General features: G+C 40.1%; 2 protein-coding genes across 4 annotated transcripts in view; one reads left to right on the plus strand and one right to left on the minus strand.

Annotated features, from left to right (window-relative positions):
• Positions 1–1652, plus strand: part of TIGAR (TP53 induced glycolysis regulatory phosphatase) — a 52524-nt gene extending 50872 nt beyond the window's left edge. For both annotated transcript variants that reach the window (XR_001865684.1, XR_001865685.1), the window contains one exon: positions 1566–1652. The gene's annotated coding sequence lies outside the window, so the exon portion shown is untranslated. The remainder of the gene's footprint in view (positions 1–1565) is intronic.
• On the minus strand, positions 305–20837 carry CUNH12orf4 (chromosome unknown C12orf4 homolog). Of its 2 annotated transcripts, none has more exons than XM_017745791.1 (14): positions 20663–20837; positions 19562–19756; positions 19150–19295; positions 17884–18065; positions 16467–16566; positions 16266–16387; positions 14950–15056; positions 13191–13388; positions 11843–11971; positions 10733–10801; positions 9038–9240; positions 3956–4013; positions 2651–2718; positions 305–1683 (listed from the first exon to the last, which is right to left on the minus strand). In XM_017745791.1, the coding sequence occupies exons 2-14, from the start codon at positions 19737–19739 to the stop codon at positions 1591–1593; spliced, it is 1653 nt and encodes a 550-aa protein (XP_017601280.1). In that variant the 5' UTR covers positions 19740–19756; positions 20663–20837; the 3' UTR covers positions 305–1590. The 2 variants fall into 2 exon arrangements, with proteins under 2 accessions (XP_017601280.1, XP_008640651.1); XM_008642429.2 differs by lacking the exon at positions 20663–20837 and adding an exon at positions 20308–20603.
• Positions 20838–20856: the final 19 nt, after the last annotated feature.

A 20856-nucleotide genomic window follows, 5' to 3' on the forward strand; every position in this document is an offset into this window, starting at 1 on the left:
GTAACAGGATTAATCCAGCTCCTTCTAGAGGAATTTACATCCTTCTTTTCTAGAACACCAAATTAGGTCACGTTACTTGCATGATTCTTCTTTAGAAGCTGCTGGCAGAGAAAAAGAAAGTATTTGACAATTCAGCAAGAGATGTTTGCTGGGTCACTTACATGGCTTCTTGCAGCATGCAAGACTTGATAAAAATACTGAGTCTGTTAATTACACAGTGACTTTATAATCATCATGAAATGGTGAATATTCCTTTGGTTCTCCGTGAGAATTTTCAATTATGCAGCTTCCCCAAAGCAGAGCATTTCAATCTTCACATTTATTAAGCTAAATAACATTTTAGAAAACCACAATGAAGACAGAAAATAATTTGGGTCTTAATTGACTTCTAGGTTCTCCAATTTCCAAAAGTAGAATTTCAGCAGTACATAGGAAGAGGTTTCTGATTCAAAGCCAGCTCTGCCAGGATCCCCATGATTCCCACACAGAAGAACTGTGGATTTGGAAATCCCACCACCTGGAACCCTCACCCCCACAGCTGCTTTGCTGTGAGCCCAGTGATTCTGGCAATCCCAAGAATCCCAGTTCCAGACAGGACTTTCCCTGTGGCCATGAAAGGGCTGCTTCCAGCTCCCGAGTCCACAGCCGAGTTCCAAGATTGTCCATGATGCGGGAAAACTAGTTCCCACTGTCCCCCTTATCCCCCATCACTGGGATGCAGGGGTGGTTTGGTTGGGGTTTTTTTTGACTGGATTCAAGTTTGTCCCAAGAAATTTCATAGTTGCATCTTGAGCTGTCTCCCTGGCATTTCTGATTAGTCATAAAATGTTAATAATGAACAAACAGCAAATTTTATCTGTACAACAGGGTCCAGAACACTTTAGTGTTCCTATAAAGTTGTTCATATGATAAACTTGTCAATGTGAAGTCTGGAAATAAAGCAAAAAGCAAACATAGTAAAAAAAAAAAAAAAAAAAAAAAAAACCCAACAACTTAAAAATGCTAATTATTGTCAAAAGTGTATATTTTCTTGTAATTTGATTTTTGTTTTAAACACTTCCACGATCTACAAAATACAACAGGGTAAATGTTTGATTCAAGTCTTTCATTTTGTAGCAGTAAATGAGGCAGTAATACATTTTATTCTGTGGTCACTGTGACAAATTCCATTGGTTATTCTAAGGAGATAGCTGACATGCTCTGTATTATTTTAAAAGTCACTGAGAAAATTCAGAAAATGTTTGTAGAAGCCAGAAGACCCTGTTCCTACCATAAGCTCTCATTCCTACTACCTATGGATGAGAATTACTTATACATTTTTGTAGATTTCATACAAGTTACATTGAACGTCTTTCAGATAAAGGTGAGGAATTCAACATCAATCCTGTGCTGAAACAAAGCAAGAGGCAAAAATCAGCTGCTACCACCCAAGTACAAACAGCATTCATCTTTTATTACAACAACACGAGTCTTGAAATTGCAACAAATGCCGCTTTGGGGTTATCAATCCACAGGAAAGAGACATCATGTTCCAGAATCTCCTTAATCTCATCCTCTGCCAACAGGATACAGGTTAGTCCTCCACAGAAATCAGTGCTTGGAGGTCAGAGTCAGTGTGGAGGATACTCTGAAGATCTGTGGCAACATGTTACTCAGCTGGTAAAACATTTCCTCAGAAATTGTCTGGAAAAAAACCCAAAACACAGGTAAGGTTTGGCTTTTTGCTGTAGTTTGGAAGAATTAAGTCTCTCTCAACTTTGTTTCTTGGTATTTAAGATAATTGCTGCTGTTCAGAAGACAACAAAAATAATTTTCAAACTGTGTGTTATAATTCTATTGAATCCAGTTAAAAGGAAAAGATTGACCTAAAAAAATACTGGCTGTGTATTTATGTGACATATCCACGTATCCGTTTCCAGTAGATTTCTTGTTCCAGGGATTGATTATTTCTGCCAAACATAAGCAGGACAATGCTGCTTGTTATCTACAGGACTCCCGCTGTCTGCATTCCAGTATTAGATTCAACTTTGGAACTTATCTGTGGCTTCCTTCTTGCTCAGCAGCTTTCTACTTTGTCAAGAAATACATGTTACTCCTTTCCTAACATAACTCCGCTCTTAACTGCTTTTTAGGACAAACCTAGTGCTGACCCCCTTTGGAAAACTTCCTGTTTCTGAAGATCAGCTAGAGCTCCAAATTAAATAATTTCAGAATCTAAATTAGAACCGACTTCAAATACCTGGAGTAATTAATGTTTTTGTGGAAGCATGACTGAACATTCTGCATTGCAGCTTTCCATGTTGTTAAACAATGAGTAATAAAACACCTTAAGTTATGTAATGCAAGGTTAGCCCATCTCCTCTGAGTAATTAACAGCAAAAAAGTCTCTTTTTCAAAGGTGATGCATTCACTATTTTTAAGTGAACTTCCCAGTTTGAAAGTTTAGCATCCTCTCAGAAACTACTACTGGGTATTAAAACATATAAACCCTCCCTTACTCCTCTTTTACAGGCAAGGAAACAAAACCAGATTGATTAATTTAAACTCACTCAAAAGGGCCAGGGAATAGCAAAAAAATCAAAACTAGATCTGCTGACATGACTTTTTACCAGCAGTCTCCTAGGTTGGAAATTACTTTGGTTTCACCTACCTGTGGTACCAGGAATTGTACAGTCCGAGAAATTCCTCCATCCCATGAGGCCATTTCCATCATGAAACCTAAAAAACCAGCACTGACACTGGATTACCTGTGCAATACCCCCCAGCAGTTACAGCATGTGCAAGCAGTGAGGGAATTTTCACACACAAGTAGGGTTTGAACTGCCTTCATTAGGGATGTCCTCAATTGCCTTTAAATCAGACTTGGGCAATCTGAATGAAATGTAGAAAATCTAAAGAGGAGTTCTGCAGAATATCAACACTGAGGACAGAACAATGAGTCCTACTGTGCAGCCCAGTGAGACCCAGCAGAAGTGAGGGTTTCTCCAAACAGTGTATCAGGAGTTCTTTCCATGGCTTCCTTTCACTGAGAAACAGGGGTGACCTCCCTGTGGCCTTGCAGTGCCTGAAGGGAGCCCACAGGAAAGATGGAGAGAGACTCTTGGCAAGGGCCTGCAGTGACAGGACAAGGGGCAGTGGCTTCACACTGACAGAGAGCAGGTTTAGATTGGATATGAGGAAGAAATGGTTCCCTGTGAGGGTGGTGAGGCCCTGGCACAGGTTGCCCAGAGAAGCTGTGGCTGCCCCATCCCTGGCACTGTCCAAGGCCAGGCTGGATGGGGTTCTGAGCAAGCTGGGATGGTGGGAGGTGTCTCTGCCCATGGCAGGGGGTTGGAATCTTTAAGGTGCCTTCCAAACCAAACAATTCTATGATGATTCTATAGGGAAAAAGCTCAGCACTCACTTATTGCTCAAGTGATGAACTACCAAAGGCCACAGGAATCCTCTTGTGGCAAATAAGGACACTCACAAAAATACTTGTGTAATAGAAGTGGATGACATAGATGACACATGCATTGTGAACTATTAAAAGTCAATTACAATAGGAAGAGGTTCTTCAAGCAGGTGGTTGAAAGTGACTGGCTCAACTATTTGAGTGCAGCACACAAAAATGCAGAAAGTAATACAACCACATGGAAAGACAGAAAACTATGCTGAGTCATGAGAACTATTTTTTCCTAATATCCAGCCTAAACGTGCTGTCACTGTGAAGCCATTGCCCCTTGTCCTGTCACTGCAGGCCCTTGCCAAGAGCCTCTCTCCATCGTTCCTGTGGGCTCCCTTCAGGCACTGCAAGGCCACAATGAGGTCACCCCAAAGCCTTCCCTTCTCCAGGCTGAACAATCCCAATTCTCCCAGGCTTTCCTCACAGCAGAGCTGCTTCAGGCCTTTAATGAGTTATGTCCCTGCTCTGGACTGGCTCCAGCAGATCCCACTGAAGCATCCACTCCCATACCTTTGATGCATTTGAACACGAGCTCTGCCCTCTTCAGGCACCATGGAATGGTCATCTCCTAAAATGAAAAAATGAAAAGCCTTAATGCCCTATAAGATCTAACCAGCAAGAGTAGCAGGGAAATTATTAAAAGCAATACATTTTTTGCCCCAGCACATAATTTTCAAGCAGCATTAGGGACCCAGTTTTCAGAACATTCTAGGCAGGTGTGCACACCTTACAGGTGACCGTAAAAGCATTGCCACTCCTCATTGCTAGGAGAGCCAGTGTCAGGAAAATATTATACATCTTTAAGCTGTTGAATAAAAATGCTGTCGAGCCCACTGGAAACTGGGCTATTCAATTCCCCTGTGGAGCTCCAGGAAAGTCTAATATTCAACGGATAATTGTCAGGTTCATGCTTCAGCAAATCAAAGGCAGGCTCCCAACCATATCTTAACAGCATCATGATGACTCCTAGCTGTTCTTGATTTTGTTTAAGGTTTCTTGGCATACCCACAACCTTCAGTAAAATATTCTCTCTAATACTGGAACTGGAAGAAGCCCTTCTTCCCTAAAGATGCATTTATGGTAAGAGTGAGAACAAACAAAATTCATCTTCATCTGATGAAGGAGTTTCAGATATCAACAGCCACCAAATCCTTACCTAGACTTAAATAGCAAAACATGACATGAAAACCACGGTGGTTAAAGATATGGCTACAAGCCTGGGCTAAGTAATTTAAGTTTAAAGTTCATGAAGCATTTTTTGGCTGTATGCTACAAAGCCAATAACATTGTGATGATGTAATTCTATCAGAGACAGAATGACTCACTGCAAATACTTCTCAGAAAGAAGAAAACAGTATTTTTTTCTGCTGTACTCTTCAACACGAAGATGAGCACTTTCTACTCTGAATATAGGAATATAGACATGGAAACCAATTTATCATTCTAGGTACCTTTTCCAGTTTAAGCTTTACATAATTTTCTATTCACTAAAGTCAGCCAGTCTCTATTTTGCAATGTCAAACACACAGTGCAATCTGTTCTTATCAAAGAGCTTAATTTCAGGATTAAAGGGAGTTATTTGAGAGGCAAGGTGATCTAAGAATGCCCAGTGATAACACAACTGATAAACTGAATGTGTGGCTTCATTAAACAACTACTGAAAGCCAAAGCTGTTCCTTAGGTGGGGGAACTCCTGCCACACCCCAAAAATATACTGTATGTTAAAAACAGGGTAAGTTGGAAATATCTTTTCTTAAAGCTTTCATTATGTGAATCACTGCACCCCTATGTGCTGCTTTTAGGGTATACACCACCTTAATCAGACAGAACAGTGCTGCTTTGTCCTTTTTTTGTTGTTGTGGTTGCTTTTTGGCTTTTTTAATTTTTAAGCATTCTGGAAGCAACAATTGGTGTTTATTATAAGTCATCTGCCCATGTGTGCTTTCTGTCACAAGTAATGTGTTTATTGTTGGTTCTGATCACTGCTTTGGCTTAGTAAAAAACAAGTGACTAAGAAGAGAAGTTCTCTCTCAGGAGCACCTTGAGCAATCAGTGATGGGAACTGAGCCTTACAAGGACTGATCAACACAGCAGGATATGACACCATTCCTTGGACTATTTTAGAGGAACAGAGATGTTAAATTTTGTGGGCACTCAGGGAAATAACAGAATGTTGCTCCCTGCAAGCCACAAGAACTGAAGATGACGTAGTAGTGATTCAATTCTAATCCATCTTCACAAACATAAGTTCTCATGAATTCATCATGTTACCAGGAGCTTTCTCTGTTGTGGAAATGATGAAGGATCAGATAAGCACCAATTCAAAATACAGAGAAGGACACAAGAAAGCAAAAAAGCAAACAGCCAACCTCATAGGGTGAGTTTTGGATAACAGCATTCAAGAAAGTTAAAAAAAACCCACCTGGAACCTTGGGTGGTTTTCACTAGCAGAGACACTTCACTCCTTTTTAGGATGCAATCATTTTGTCAAATTAAGATTTCTTCCACTCATTTAGGAAAAATAAGGGGGAGGGGAAGACCAGCTTCACTGGTTAGAAAGATATGCTGCAACCCTTTTGATTTTATTTTCATTTAATTTGTGACAGTCTCACTACATGGGGCTGCTTAGGGCTTGGGCCTTTGCAGACCCATATCATAATCAGGTAATGGAAACAGTAAAGTCCATATATGTCATGTGGGAAAAAGATTTCAAACCAAATTTCAATGGGTAATTCATTAAGAATTAGCAAAGTGTCTAACTCACAGTGCATCTGTGCAAATCCTAAACACTGGATGAGCAGATATAAATTTAAAGGCAGGTAACACAGACGAGAGACATTTGAGTCAATACAGCCATCAATAACCTCTCTAAGGACATAAGCTCTGTTCATAAATATTTGTTACACAGTTTACACTCATTTCTACTTTTTTTAAAAATTATTTTTTCTTAAATTATGGCAATAGAGACAACTGGACTGAGATTACTGAAGGCAAAGAGTCACATTTTTGTCACTGTTGCTGTGTGGACAACAGCAATGGCTTCTAAGTTGAACCTACCAAGGGAGGGTGCCAGCTCTGGGATTTTTAGCAATGCCTTGCTGTTAGAGCCATTTCATTCCCCAGTTTATAGCAGATTCCAGTGATCAGACAGCAATACCTCATTTGTCCTGAATTCAAACTTGCCTGCTTTTGCCTTTCTCAGGTATCAAATCCAGTTTCTTTCCTTCATTTAATTTAATGATCAGAGCAGAGAGGTCCGTTTTGGTTGTTCTTACCATAAGAAAAATGAAGGAAAACAGAATTCCTGATTTTTTTTTTCATAGAAATAATAATGAAATCTAATGGCTTCATTGAGATTGATACAGTCAAACTGACAGAGAGGAGATTTTGATGGGATATAAGGAAGAAATTGTTCCCTGTGAGGGTGGTGAGGCCCTGGCACAGGTTGCCCAGAGAAGCTGTGGCTGCCCCATCCTTGGAAATATTCCAGGAAAGGTTGGATGGGGCTTGGAGCAAACTGGGACAGTGGAAGGTGTCCCTGCCCATGGGAGGGGACATGACTGGATGAGCTTTAAGGTCCCTTCCAACCCAAAGCAGTCTGTGATGCTGTGATTACTTTTGTGAGGTTGTAAACACCACTCTTCCATCTGCAGAAGGAGAAAACCTTTGGGAAAAGCACAGAGAACACGGCTAATGAATGCCTGTCCCAGGGCAGCATGGAAACATCTCTGCAGCTGGGCTCCTGGTTAACCACCTCACAAAAATGTTCTTCCGTAGGTGGTAAATGCAGAGTCAGAACTGCGCCAAAGGCACTGAGTTCAGGGTAACTTTCAGAAATCTGTCATTCTTCACTTCTCCCTCAACAAGGAGTTACAGATTTGTGTGTTGCAAATCAGGTCAGCCAGCTGCCAAGCACTGTAATAAGCAACCTGCTAATGCAAGTCACACAAAGCAGTTGTGCCTAAACACACACTTATCCTCCAGATCACCTTCCTCTTACTCTGCAAAGACTTACAACTTAATACAAAAGGTAAATTGTTTTACCAGGACCTTTTAAGAATCCAGCACTAGAGAAGATAATTCACCAGTTTCACACATCTCAAAGCATGTTGAACACTTGGTCGCGTGCTTCATTTGTAGTTTAAAATACAGATATGCAAACAGAAGCTAAAACTAACCAGGTTTAAAGGAAACAAAACTAGAAGAATAATATAATCAGGTGGCAACTTCATTAAGAAAAAAGTCAATATATTTAATAAATTTCTGAAACACAGCAACTGGGTCCCACAAGTGATCCAGGCTGCTGTCCTGCATGTTGATTACTTGCATTTGTGCCCCAAAAAAGGTCTCAATACAAAAGATGAAAAATTTCAGAAATCTCATCTGCTCCTAAAAGTCTACCTCTATGTACAGAAATACATCCTTTGGAAGCTTCATTATTGGGTGTTTTTACCTTTTTCATTGCTTGCTTTTCATGATAATAGACCCTGATCCTGCAAAATAGGATCACTTCTACTCTGTGTTCCAGTCAAATTCTGTTATAAAACCAGTCACTGTTAAAGGTAATACACTGGTGAGCCTTTTCCTTGCGGTGAGTCAACCACTTTCCACAAAGGAAAGGCAATATTGAATTTTTAAGTGAAAAATCAAAGGGTTATTTAAAAAAAAAAAGCCCTCCCACATACTGTAATTATTACTAATACCCTTGCATGGATGACAGATTTATCTTCTTTTTCTCATTTCTTTAGGTTTACAGACTTTCCAGCTCTTCAGGATATGAGGCATATGGCTGTACTCCCTGCCCATCACTCCTTTCCCTGCCTTTCCACCCCCTTTTCTTCTCTGTAAGCCAGGTGTGCAAGAGAAAGGAGCCAGCCAATAGTTTTAAATTGCTGTGCACTGAGAAATGTTACAGCTAACTGAGAGACAAGCTCTGCATCAGAGTCCCACTACAGAACAGAATACAAAACTCAGCATAGTAAGTAAGAACACAAAGAGCATCAGCAATATGCCTCTTGCCCAGTCAGTATTTGGGGGGAATTAGAGAGGAAACAGGGACAGAAATTAGGCAGTGAAGGAGGAGACAATTCAAAGTAAAGGTGAAATTTGGTTGCTGCTGTGTAGGGCTGAGGTGGTAGAGGATGGTATTTAGATTTACAGAACTCTAAGCCAAGCTTTGCCAGTTCTGCTGCTCTCAAAACTTAGTTTTCATGTTTTATAGCTAATGACAGAAAAAGAGTGGGGATCCGGTATCACTACTGCTTCAGCAACTCTGAAGGTAGAGTTTCTAAGCAAGAGCTTCCAGTTGTGTAGTCCCATCTTTTATTGTACAGCTGCAGTGAGCTGGATCCAGGAAGTGAATGTTCTAAAAGGAGGGGTGGGAATAAAAACTTTGAGTGATACAGCTGGCTGAGATGTTTTTAATTGGTCCAGCTCCTTAATTTGGGTCACCAAGTAGATGCAAGTGCCACGTGGTGTGGCAGAAGCCTGTGAGTGAGAAAAACCACCCCCTTTGGCCTAAATCAGCATGAAACACAGCTTTTGCAAAAATCCAAGGATATTAAACCAGCCCAAATGTTTCTATTTACTTACTTCTGACATTTCATGCACCAGCAGGAGGGGAATGCTGATGGTGGTGATGTCGTGTGTGCAGCAGACCTTGAGGATGTTCCTGAGCCCCATGATGGCCGGGTCCCGGGCAGTCACGTTCACAGACCTGACATTGTCATCCACACACAGGTGAAAGGCAACGTGGATTTCTGAGAGGTTTGAGTGCCGTGTGATGTAGAACTCTCCTGCACAATGAGGCAAACCAGGAAGGTGAGAAATCAGGTAGTGATCTGTACTGAAATACAATTGTTTGGCAATGTAAGAAAGATAAGAGGCAAATGCAAATATAAAGCAGAGATGAGAACATACACAAGAGATGCAAAATCTCTTGGACTATCACTGTTTTACAACCACCCCACACTCCCTCCCCTGCTTTGATGGATTCCACTGGCATCATGGCCACATGGTGTAATAAACCATAACAGTGCCAGTACAGGATATGATCCCTATATAGCACAAAATAGAAAAACAAACCCAGAGGAGGTGCAATACTCAAAATACACAATGCAAGCACAGAATTGCAGACAGATGTGGGAGGCGGAAAGGCCAAAAAAGGATGGGTTCAAATAAAGGATGCACAGAGCCTGTGGAAAAAGATAGTGGGTTACATAACAACTGAGATATGGCACTAGAACACAAAGGGATCAGTGACTATTAGAATTTAAAATAATTCAGAGTAGTGGGAAGGTGAATTACAGAGTTGTCTGAAAAAAGTAACTAAGACATCTTATTGGGGGTATTTTTAGATTTGTTATTCATTTATCAAAGGTGAGGGGCAGTAAAAGTCACATCTCTTCATCGTTCCTCTGCACTGGAGATTTAAAGTCTACAGTACAGTCAAGGGAAGAGCAGGTCTGCAATGCCCCCACTGTTTCCGTCAACAAATAAACATCTTCCTTCAAACCTATTCCCACTGGCCACTGAAGTTAAGATCTTTTCTTTGAACTGGAAGAGCTAGAGAATGGGTCTGTACTCCTTCTGGGTGACTGCTAAGGAGGCAGAAATCCCCAGCAGTGACCATCTACAAGCAGTAACAGGCAGGCCACTGGTGCAAGACACACCTGGATTTGTCTGGTCCAAGATGATTTATAATCCACTGTCACTAACAATATTTAAGACAGTCAGGAAATCAATTTTAAGAAACCCTCATTCAACCACAGGTTGTATGGACTTAATCCCTCCCCCCTCCAACTGCATATTCCTCTTCAAATTGCATAGCAGCTTTCCTTACTAAACATCACAATATACACAGAAGATACTTTCCCTGAGAGAGGAATTTCTCAAAGTTAAAAAATCCACTCAAAAATGCTTTTCTGTATCACAACAGTGATGTACATATAGCTATTTTCAAAAATAAAATTAGCTGTTAGTATTGAAGTTTCACCTTTTCCCCAAGATGCTCATAGATTTTTTTTTTCACCCTCAAATTCCAAAAGGAAATTTTAGGCAAAGAGAAGTGATTTGCCCCATGCCATGTGACGCAGTGGCAAAGCTGGGAATAGAAACCAGATGTCCTGACACCCAGTCCTCTGCCTCAGCCACAGGAACATCCTTCTCCTCTGATTGAGGTCAGCTTGGGTTCAGTTTGTAATTTGTGTTCCGACTTTAGAGCTAAAAATGTGCATGTATGAAACACAATTTGCTTCAAGAAGAGGGGCTCAATGCCACACAACTCACCCGGCAAAATGTTTGACTGGTTCCGTTCGATATTCTTTAATTTATCTTCATTCCCACTGATTTTGTTTTCTGTGTATGAACACATGGAACAAATATTAATCATATCCTCTATTAATTACACTTGGGCATGAAAAGGTTCATGTACTGATATGTGGCTTGAATTTTGACCATGAAGTTACCATAAAGTCCCCAAAAAGCAGGGGGATGGGTAGCATTGTTTTCTCTGTCTTCAACACATCCCAAACTGAATCTTACCTCAAATCACTGCCTTTCTTACCATCCTGTGATATTTCTTCATTTGGACAAAAGCAAACAAAATATTCTCAGAAATAACACGAAACTTTGGAAATTGCCCCCACAACCACATAGTATCTTGCTATTACTCTTTCAAGAATGTAATAAATTAAAATTAATTTGTTCCTAAGAGATTTACATAAATCAGCAGCATAAAACCAGCTTTCACCATTTCTCTCGAGATGCAGCAATATGCAGGTTCTCAAGGAAACTTGTTTTTCTGTGTACTCATATTTGTTCATGTTCCTGATGCATTTAAATCATGTAAGTAGCTCTTTGCAAGGAAAATAAAGTTTGATAATGTAGAATTGCACTGCCTTAATGTGGTCAGAGCATTTCCCAGCCATCTGTAAACACAACTGCAAGGAAAACCATTCACAAAGCTAAATACACATTTAGGCAATTTGGTATTCAGTTTTCAGCATTCACCTTAAAGGAAGGGAAAAAAACCATAAACTCCTTTTCTGCAATTTTTGAAGATTTACATGTAAATGGCAATAAAAAGGTAAAGACAGATAAAGTCTGTGCTGCTACAGGCAGTTTAGGAAGACAGAATAGCCTGATGTACTTCGCATGCTGTTAAAATGGGACTTTTATATGTTGATCTATTTTAAAGGATGTCTGTTATGGCAGCATAGACACCACCTGAACATCACATTCTCTCTGCAAATTTCATGCAGAGTTTCTTGATGAACCCAAACATTCCATTTCACAGATGAAATAACTGCAGAAGAGTGGCATCAACTTGCCCCTGCCCACAAACATCCAGCTGACCACTGTTCTATTTCAAGGAGGGTAATTTTGGTTGTCACTGACCATGGTGTCTTTTTGTCTTGCTGCTACGCTGTGCTCTGGCCTTAAGTACAACCTTCTGGACAATTTCAAGTTGTTCTTGGATTCCAGGAAAATGGAAATCCGTGCATTCTTGGCAAACGGTTGCGAAATCTAGGAAAAAAATAAGATTGAAATGCACATCCTGAGGTTGTGCTCAGTAACATTATGTAATTCTACTCTACCGATCAAGTAAATCCAGCTATAAAGGCAAACTCCCCAAAAGCAGATAAAGCCCTGCTGGACTTCTCTTCCAAAATTTATTGAGGATTATATTTGACAGATTGTGACATGGTCCCATACTTTCCCCTCTACTGTGGCTGCAGGATCTTGTTGATGGCTAGAAGATGCAATTTTGTGCTTAATGGTATTATTTAAATGTCTGTGTTCTCTCATTACCTAAAATTCAGCATAAAAACAAATCTCCTTTTGTTATTCATTAAAATATTTAAGCAGTTAAAAAAGTAACTGCAAAATAAGTACAAAATAATACTGTTACAATTAAACAACTTGGAAACCATCAACAGCACAAATGTAACTGCAGTTCTTCCTGGTACACTTCCCTCTCCTTCTTGCTACAAGCCTGATTCCAACTGTTTCCAGGAAATCTCAACCACCACAGAATATTTTTTTTATGCAAGCATAATGACAAATAATAGTCAAAAAAAGACATTCCAAGTGTGAGTATTTTGGTATTAAACTTCAGGATGGAGATGGGAAGGTCAAACAGGAATAAACACAAGTTTCATTGCTTAACCTTGATAGAAAACACCATCACAGTGCCCACTTACTCAAAAGACTTAAATGCACTTAAAATGGCTATTAATCAAACTTTCCAGCAGTAGGGAAGTAAAATTCCTATTGTTTATTTTTAATGGGATTCATTGAATCAAAAGTACATGGTATTTTTATACATTTACTTATCACTTTAAAATCTGAGCATATTTCTTTTCCATTTTTGCAAATAGGTTTCAGTGTGATAATCTGGTATTACAAAGTTAGAAGTTCCTATAATAAATTTGTCTCAGGCAGCAATATCAACATTTGTTTGTTACTTATGTAACAACATAAGTATGTTCAATATGTTTGTTACTCAGACACAAAATGTAGGGAAGACATGAGAGATAACAGCAAAACACTGTCCCCCATCCTCACCCATATCTCTTTTTGCATTCGTTACCCTTTTGCAATACCATATCCAAAACATGAGTGTCTCCACTGAATTTTAATTTTACAAGGAATATTTTTCTGTGAGAGAAGACAGGGAGATTTTATTCTTATTTATTATTTTATTCATTTTCCCTGACATGATACATCCCTTTAGAGGGCTCACCTCTTTTGATTCCACTGTATGAGCTGATCCTGTTATCCACCAGTAACACCAGGCCACAGAGGGAAGTTGAGTAGAGGGACATTGCAGTCTGAAGCCTGTGGAGCTTCACCCCACTGCGGTGATTGCGCTTGTGTTTGCAGAAATCCAACATATCAGCTCTCAGCAGCCTCAGGTTGTGCATGGTCTTCAGCTGAGCTCCTGCACAAAGCACACGTGGCTTAATCCCAGTGGAAGACTAAACTCAGGACTCGGATTGAAATGCACAGGCACAAAGTGGTTCCCTAAAGATCTGTAAGGGAGCTGTAACCAGTAACACCCAGAGGAAGTTCTTAGCCACATATTCAGTTTTACAGACACATCAGCGATTTGCAAAGCAGCAATAAAAATGCACTGTTTTCACAAAGTGAGGCTTGTCCGTGCCAGAAATGAGCCTTGTTCCCATTGCAGAATCACTGAATTATTAAGGTTGGAAAAGACTCCCAAAATCAAGTCCAACCTGTGCCCAATCTCTACCTTGTCACCGGCCCAGAGCACTGAGTGCCATGTCCAGGCATTCCCTGGACACCTCCAGGGATGGGGACTCCAAACCTCCCTGGGCAGCCCCTTCCAACCCTTTCTGTGAAGAAATCCTTCCTGAGGAATATTGCAGGGGGCTAGGGATGAAATACTGATGTGTGCTGGTATATCCTTCCCACCCTCCCCAGAACCACTCCACAAGCTCAGGAACTCTTGCTAGGCCTTGGCACTTGTGCAATGAGTTGGGTGATGAGGCATCCCTAGGCCATCCCAGGAACTGCTGCATGGCTGAAGTGGGAGCAGTATGGAGGGGAAGGGATCATCAGTCAGCCCCTGACAGCCTGGAAACATCCCCTCCCTGACCCATGGCCCAAAGGGAATGGTACCATTGTTGATGGAGTTTTGAAAACTTCAGCAATTCAACCTGAGGATGAACATTTTCCAAATGACGCACGCCAATCATCTTATGACCCTATGGACAGTGGTCCTAAGGGATGTCCTTGGAGCTTTCCTGCACCACAGCAGGCTGCACCAGCATCTCCCTCTGACAGAGATGCCTCTCAGAGCTTGCAAACTCCCAAGTCGGTGATACTGGGAGGATTGTCACTGCCCATCTCTGCCTAAATCATTTAAATTTGATTATAATCCAATTTTCCTCTGTGTGTTTTATCTACATAATAATAGAGTGAACCTTGCCTTTGAACTTTTTTGCTCTTTTGCAAATTTGTATCAAACCTGCTTTGGCTGATGCCTTTGCTGGCATTTTTTAAGTGACCTAAACCACTTCGCTGGTGATTTTTTAAGTGACCTAAACCACTCCTTCACAACATAATGTGGTCAAAACAGCACAAGAAGACTCAACTGCACAAACAAAAAATATAAATTGCAAGTATCTATTCTGCTGTCAACTGATCGTGGGAAGTGAATTTAGTGAACACATTTTTCTACCAAATGTAAGAAAAGTTGAAGTATCATTTTTAGGCAATGTGTTTTGCTGTGAGTTTTTACATGAGTCACCCCATCAAAATGGATGAAAATTTGCTTCTAGAATGTTTTCCATTAAGCCTATTTCAGATACTGCTTGATACAGTTTATGCTGTTCTCTTACACATGTGAAAAACAAATACAAACCAGTTCCAAACTGTGTATTATACACATTGACAGTTAAATACTGTAAATAATGCATGCCTGGGATACATTATTTTATTACCAGCTGTTATTATGTTTGGTTTACTCCACTTACCTAAGTGAATAGTAAAGCTTTCTTCTAACAGCCTTTGCTCCTCATAGATTCTCCCATTTCCTTCCACAGATTCCCTCAGCTGGCTAGGCTGAACTTTAATTTCATCACTAAAATAATGAGACAAGTACCGAAAAGTTATCCTATTTTTTGTTCAAGACTAGCAACTTCGGGAAAGTTATCCCAAGTTTTCTCAGCTGGTCTGTGGAAACCAGGAGACCAAACCTATGAGCATGAGCTGCACTCATGTGAGGTTTCACCTTTACCTTCCTGGCAGCAGGAAAAGGAGACTCCACTGTTAGATTAGCATTACTTGGCTCATTTGTAAAGCATTCCAAGACTGAGAAATAAAAATAAGTCGCAATAGTTGTTACATAATAAGAATGTAGGAATAAAAGGAAAACAAAAAGAATAGTCCTCAGCCTATTTACAGCAGCCAAAACCTTGTTTATGAAGTTACTAGATAAAGCATTTCTTTTGTTCTTCCCACACAAAATGGGAGGTTTAAAACCACCTTATCAAATGTTCCCCAGTGTTCAAACTACCAGAAAACATTTCAGATATCAGTTTTAATTTTTTTCCCTAAATTCAACTGTCTGGTAGTGATACAACAAATGTTGTTCCTAATACATGAAAGAACATCAGCATCTCTCCAATTTGTTTCTGCATTAGTGAGAACTTTCTCTGTTTTCAAAGTGCCTCACCTCCAAAGCTCTTTCATAAACTTGCAAGCAATTCTACTGATTGCAAATGCCTAGTAGCAATGTACTAGTGTTGAAAAATAAGGATCCTACCCAATTTACAAATTCTAATTTCCCTGCCATTTCCTCAAACAGAAAGCTTCTCATTCAACTCTCTCCACTAGTGTTCACACACAAAAGAATTCCATTTTTTTAGCTGCCCAGCGATATACACTTAGAAAAAAAAAATTGTTACCATTTATTATGGTACCATTATTCTCCAGAACATGCTTAGGTGGTAACAGAATGCCCTGTGAAACAGGGAAAGACAGACATAGGAAATAAAGGCAAAATAGGAGGAAATTCCACTCAACTCAAGCTGTACTTTAGTGCATTACAACACGTTCTGGTACAGAGAGGTTGTAACACCACACAATGAAGAAACTCCTAAATTTAAACATATTTAATTATGATGGTCTATTTGCCTTTGATTTGCTTTGATTATCCTATTTAAATTATTAATAGATATTACCATATTCCTAAGAAATAGAACCATAGTATCCTATTTAAAAGATTATGTAAATGCAAATCCATTGAACTATTACAGCTGGAATTAAGCATCACAGAGGAATTAAATACCTGACCGAGCTGTTGTTGGGATTCTTTAGGTCCTGATGAAGCTTTATCACCCACTCCTGATATTCCTGCTTCTGGATAGCAGTAGTCTGTTTTAATTCATTGGTCCATTTGTTCTCCAAATCCTGACAGGAGAGCAGTGATAATTTGAGTGGTGTGGGTGTTCTTTTTAAGGTGATTATGTGCACGACACATTCTAGTTACCTGCTGAGACTCAAAATGCTGAGCTGCTAAGGAATTCACATCCTGGTCAGTCAGTGATTTCCCAAGCTCCTGCATCACCTTATCCATTTCAGCTCCTTGCCTGAAAGAGAAGCAAACACAGATTTCAAAAGACTGGCAGAAGAAAATCCTCTGTTGTGATACAAAAACAAACTTGGTTGTTTGTTACTGATCACAGATTTAACAACGAATATCCACAAAACAAATTGGAATTAAGGGTCAGGGATTCAAGTCAGCTCCCGTGTAAACAGACCACTTACTCTAATTTGGGACAGTCTCAGCTGCCACCAGCATACGTTCCAACAGAGATACGATAAATTCCATCAGAGTCAATACACAGCTACGTCACACCTGAGCTCTACAACAGTACTGCTCTTTCTTCTGTATGCACACTTGAGAAGAGCCAATGAGCAGCAAAATGATTTGCTAACACCATACTGGCAACATTTACCCCCAAACTAGAAATACGTACAATTCAGTCTGCTATGCACTGTGTAATGTGAGCTTAAACACACACAGCTCAAGAGGAATATTGCACTCAGAATGCTAAACCAGACCTTCTGAAATTACTCTGGCACAAAAAGAAAAATCCACATTCAATGTGTTCCCTCTTGTGGATAAAGGAGTCACCTGCAGCTATCCAAGCTTATTCCAGAACTTGGGATTCAGACTCAACACTTTCTGGAAACCAAAACCTATATTCTCCTCAGTCACTGAAAATAATAAAAGGCCATCAAAGTAATAAAAGGTAGCTGATCCTAATGATATCATAGAATCATAGAATGGCTTGGGCTGGAAAGGACAGGAATGTTCATTTCATTCCAACCCCTGCCACAGGCAGGGACACCTTCCACCCGACCAGGTTGCTCCAAACCCCATCCAACCTGGCCTTGGACACTTCCAGGAATGGGGCAGTCACAGCTTCTCTGGGGATCCTGCGCCAGGGCCTCACCACCTCTTGAGTAAATAATTTTTTCCTAAGAGCCAATATCCAATCTAAATTTCCACTCTTTCAGTTTGAAACCATTCCCCCTCACCCTATCTCTACATGCTCTTGGGCCAGCCAAGTGTTGTATGACTTTGGGTTTACACAGACAAATACAAGCTACACACATCGTCCTATGAGTTTACGATCCTGCGCCAGGGCCTCACCACCTCTTGAGTAAATAATTTTTTCCTAAGAGCCAATATCCAATCTAAATTTCCACTCTTTCAGTTTGAAACCATTCCCCCTCACCCTATCTCTACATGCTCTTGGGCCAGCCAAGTGTTGTATGACTTTGGGTTTACACAGACAAATACAAGCTACACACATCGTCCTATGAGTTTACACATCCAGTGGCAGGCACCCCTATTTAATAAGAGAGAGGAAAACCTAAATAATAAAAAAAAGGAATACCTTTCCCGCAGTTTTTTCAGTTCCACATCCCTTTCACTTATTAATTCTGAGATGCTAACAAAATAATTGTGTTCCAAGTTTAACAGCATTTCAGAAGCTGGAGAATGGATCAGATCATGATAAACATCTGCAAAATCTTCATCCCAGCTGGTTTCTTCAGGTTTTGCATGTTCTAATGTTGTCTAAAGAAAATGTAAGAGATTTTAAAGTATAAGGTACCCCTTGGGACATATAAGAATCCCTCATAATGGTGGGGTAAAACCATGGGGGCCCACATTCAGCCTTTACCATACATAAATTATCTTGCCTAATTTAAGCTTTCTGTATTCTATAGCTTTCAATTTTCTCCTTTCCCGTTCTTTCTCTTTCAAAGCAACTAAAATCAGAATCATTAAGGTTTGGATTACAGTGAGGAATTACCAATTTTCACACAACACCAGCTTGGAAAGAACAGCAATATCCACAACAATATTTGCACCTGATGAATTTTAGATAAAGCCCAAAACACCAGCTGTGCAAACATAAATGCTTTGCTAGAAAGGATGACTAACCTCTGATGTCACTAAGCATATAATAAACAACAGTGATTTAAGAAAAGCTATTTTTATTGAACAAAGAATGGCCCAAGAATGCCAGTTTTGCAAGCTCTTTATGTAATTTTTCACATTTTTCTATATTCCATGAGAAGCAAACTCAATTCCTATAATCTTTTCCTTGAATTGTCATTCTTTTTTTTTCTTCGCTAGGACTCTACCAGTTCTTTTGCACTCCACTATTTTAAAGATCCCATGCAAAACTGGAGACACTATTCCAGCTAAAGCCTCATCCCTCCTAAATAATGTGAAATAGTCATATGAACTCAAAAAATGAACTGAAAAGTCTCTCTCAGCTATACACTTTCTCCTTCTAGCCTTAATTGCTATTACTGAGATTTACGATAGGAGTATCACTTTATTACCTCTTGCTTTAATTGTAAGGCACTATAAGCATTATGTCTATTTTTTGTTTGAGTATCAACTGTTGAATGAACAAACCATTTGCCTCTCCATTGTCTATCTTTTTACTCTATTAAATTCAAGAAAAACTTGACTAAGAACTTGTAGGATGAAGACTTGATGCTCACTTTCAGATAAAAAGAAAAAGCTGTAAGAATTGATCAGTAAAAGTGAATTTTAGTGTAATTTTTCATCTTCACAACTGTGGTTGTACACACACACACTCTCTCACAAAGCAAGCCTGAATATTAACTTTCCAGCCTCATTTTACCTCTTTATAAGCTTTAGCCCAAGTATCTGCCAGCTGGTTGATGTCTACTTTTCCCGATTTCACTGCTTCCAGAGCCACTTCAGCTTGTCTGTCATAATCTTTTATAGTTTCCTCTTCTACAAACTTGCTAAGAGATTGCTTCAGGTCTATGAAAACAAGAAGAAAATGGTCCATCAACAGAACATATCAGTAGTCACCCAGGAAACTTCTAAGTAAGGTTTTTCACCTGAAAACCTTTTCCTTGCTAGCACTTGCTAGCACTGACAGCAATTTTCTCTGATGTTTTGCTGTTTAAAAAACATTTTTTTAAACACTGTTCTAGTAAAACACCCTTCTTTTGGTTTCTTAGAGCAAGCTGTAAGGTACTTGTGGACAAGGATTCATGAGATTAATTTAAGAAATCAATTCATACCATTTTCTACAAAGCATGGCAGATTGTGCAGAACCATCAGACGTCCGTGCAAATGACTGATATTCTCTTGCACTGGGAATTTGAGAGGCACAGTAAGCACCAAATGTTCATTTCCAGCACTGAATTTGTACACATAGTCTCTCTCCCTAGTGAAAGTCTTTCCTTTATTAGGCTTCATCCTCTTGAGTTTGTTCCCTGCAATGGAAATAAAGTAACAAGAATTACATTCTCGCAAAATCAGAAGTAAAAAATGGTAATGAAAAACCATGGCTTTGGTAATAATTAACAGCCAAGAATACTTGACCTCCCCAAATTTTCATAGATACTCAGTTCTGACTTCCAAACACACGGAACTGGAACTGAAGCATAAATACCAGTTTCCAAAATACTAAATACTTCTGAAATGCATTTGAGTGTGTCGATATATGAATTACTCTTAAAAATTACAGCATAAATGTCCTGACTTAAAAGCAGAACCAGGGCAGATGGGAACCCTGATAAACAGAAAAGTAACTGAAACACCTTGACTTTTGCCACGATGCCTCAAAAGCAGAAATCCTTCACAGTGCATAGAGGATTTTATTTCCTCCTTTCTGCAGGTGCTAGGCCTGGGGAGTGGGGGAGCAGATGTTTGCAACGATTTTTAGAAAGAGCTGATTTTGTCCCGCTGTAACTTGTATTAAAAATAAACCAAGAGATATAAGGGGGCTGTGTAAAGAATGAAAACACAGGCTGGGAGCACATACCGGTGCTGGTATTTTTACGCTCCACTGGGCTCCTCCACTCATTCACATCCCTCTGTTTTGAACATCACCTGCAAAGCTGGACACATTGCTTCAGCTGAACCCTGCCCCGTGCTGAACACCACAGCCCAGGGAGAAAAGAACCCAACAAAAATAAAAAATTCTATAGCAAAATTCATGGGTTTAGGGTTTGTAGGGTTTTTGGGTGGGTTTTCCTGTGAACAAACCTACATGTTGGGCACAGATGAAACAAGTCAGTCTCAAAAAATAACATCTCAGGACAAACAACATTGATGCGAGGCGGTGTCCCGGCCTCTCTGGGAGTGGGATTCAAAGGGAAATCCTGGGAAATACAAACCCGACCACGCTCTTTCTGCTGCTCCCCGATGCAGCGAGGAGGTGGGGAGGAAAGTGATGGAGAGAGAAAGGGGGACAAACCCCCTGTTCCAAAGCGGCACCTCCTGCTCTAGAAAACGCAGGCTCAAAGCCGGCAGGACACGGCCTGCGGGATCCCATCCGCCCCCTCCCCGCCCCGGGGAGCTCCCGGTGTCC

The sequence above is a fragment of the Corvus brachyrhynchos genome, unplaced genomic scaffold, assembly GCF_000691975.1.
Source record: "Corvus brachyrhynchos isolate BGI_N302 unplaced genomic scaffold, ASM69197v1 scaffold209, whole genome shotgun sequence".
Classification (NCBI taxonomy): Eukaryota; Metazoa; Chordata; class Aves; order Passeriformes; family Corvidae; genus Corvus; species Corvus brachyrhynchos.

Coding starts and splice junctions, on each gene's coding strand:
- CUNH12orf4 (XM_017745791.1), bottom strand. CDS start 19,739: ATGAAGCCTAATAAAGGAAAGACTTTCACTAGGGAGAGAGACTATGTG. Junction 15,057..16,265: donor CCCAACAACAGCTCGGTCAG/GTATTTAATTCC, acceptor TCATTATTTTAG/TGATGAAATTAAAGTTCAGC. Junction 4,014..9,037: donor TGGTGCATGAAATGTCAGAA/GTAAGTAAATAG, acceptor TTTTCATTTTAG/GAGATGACCATTCCATGGTG.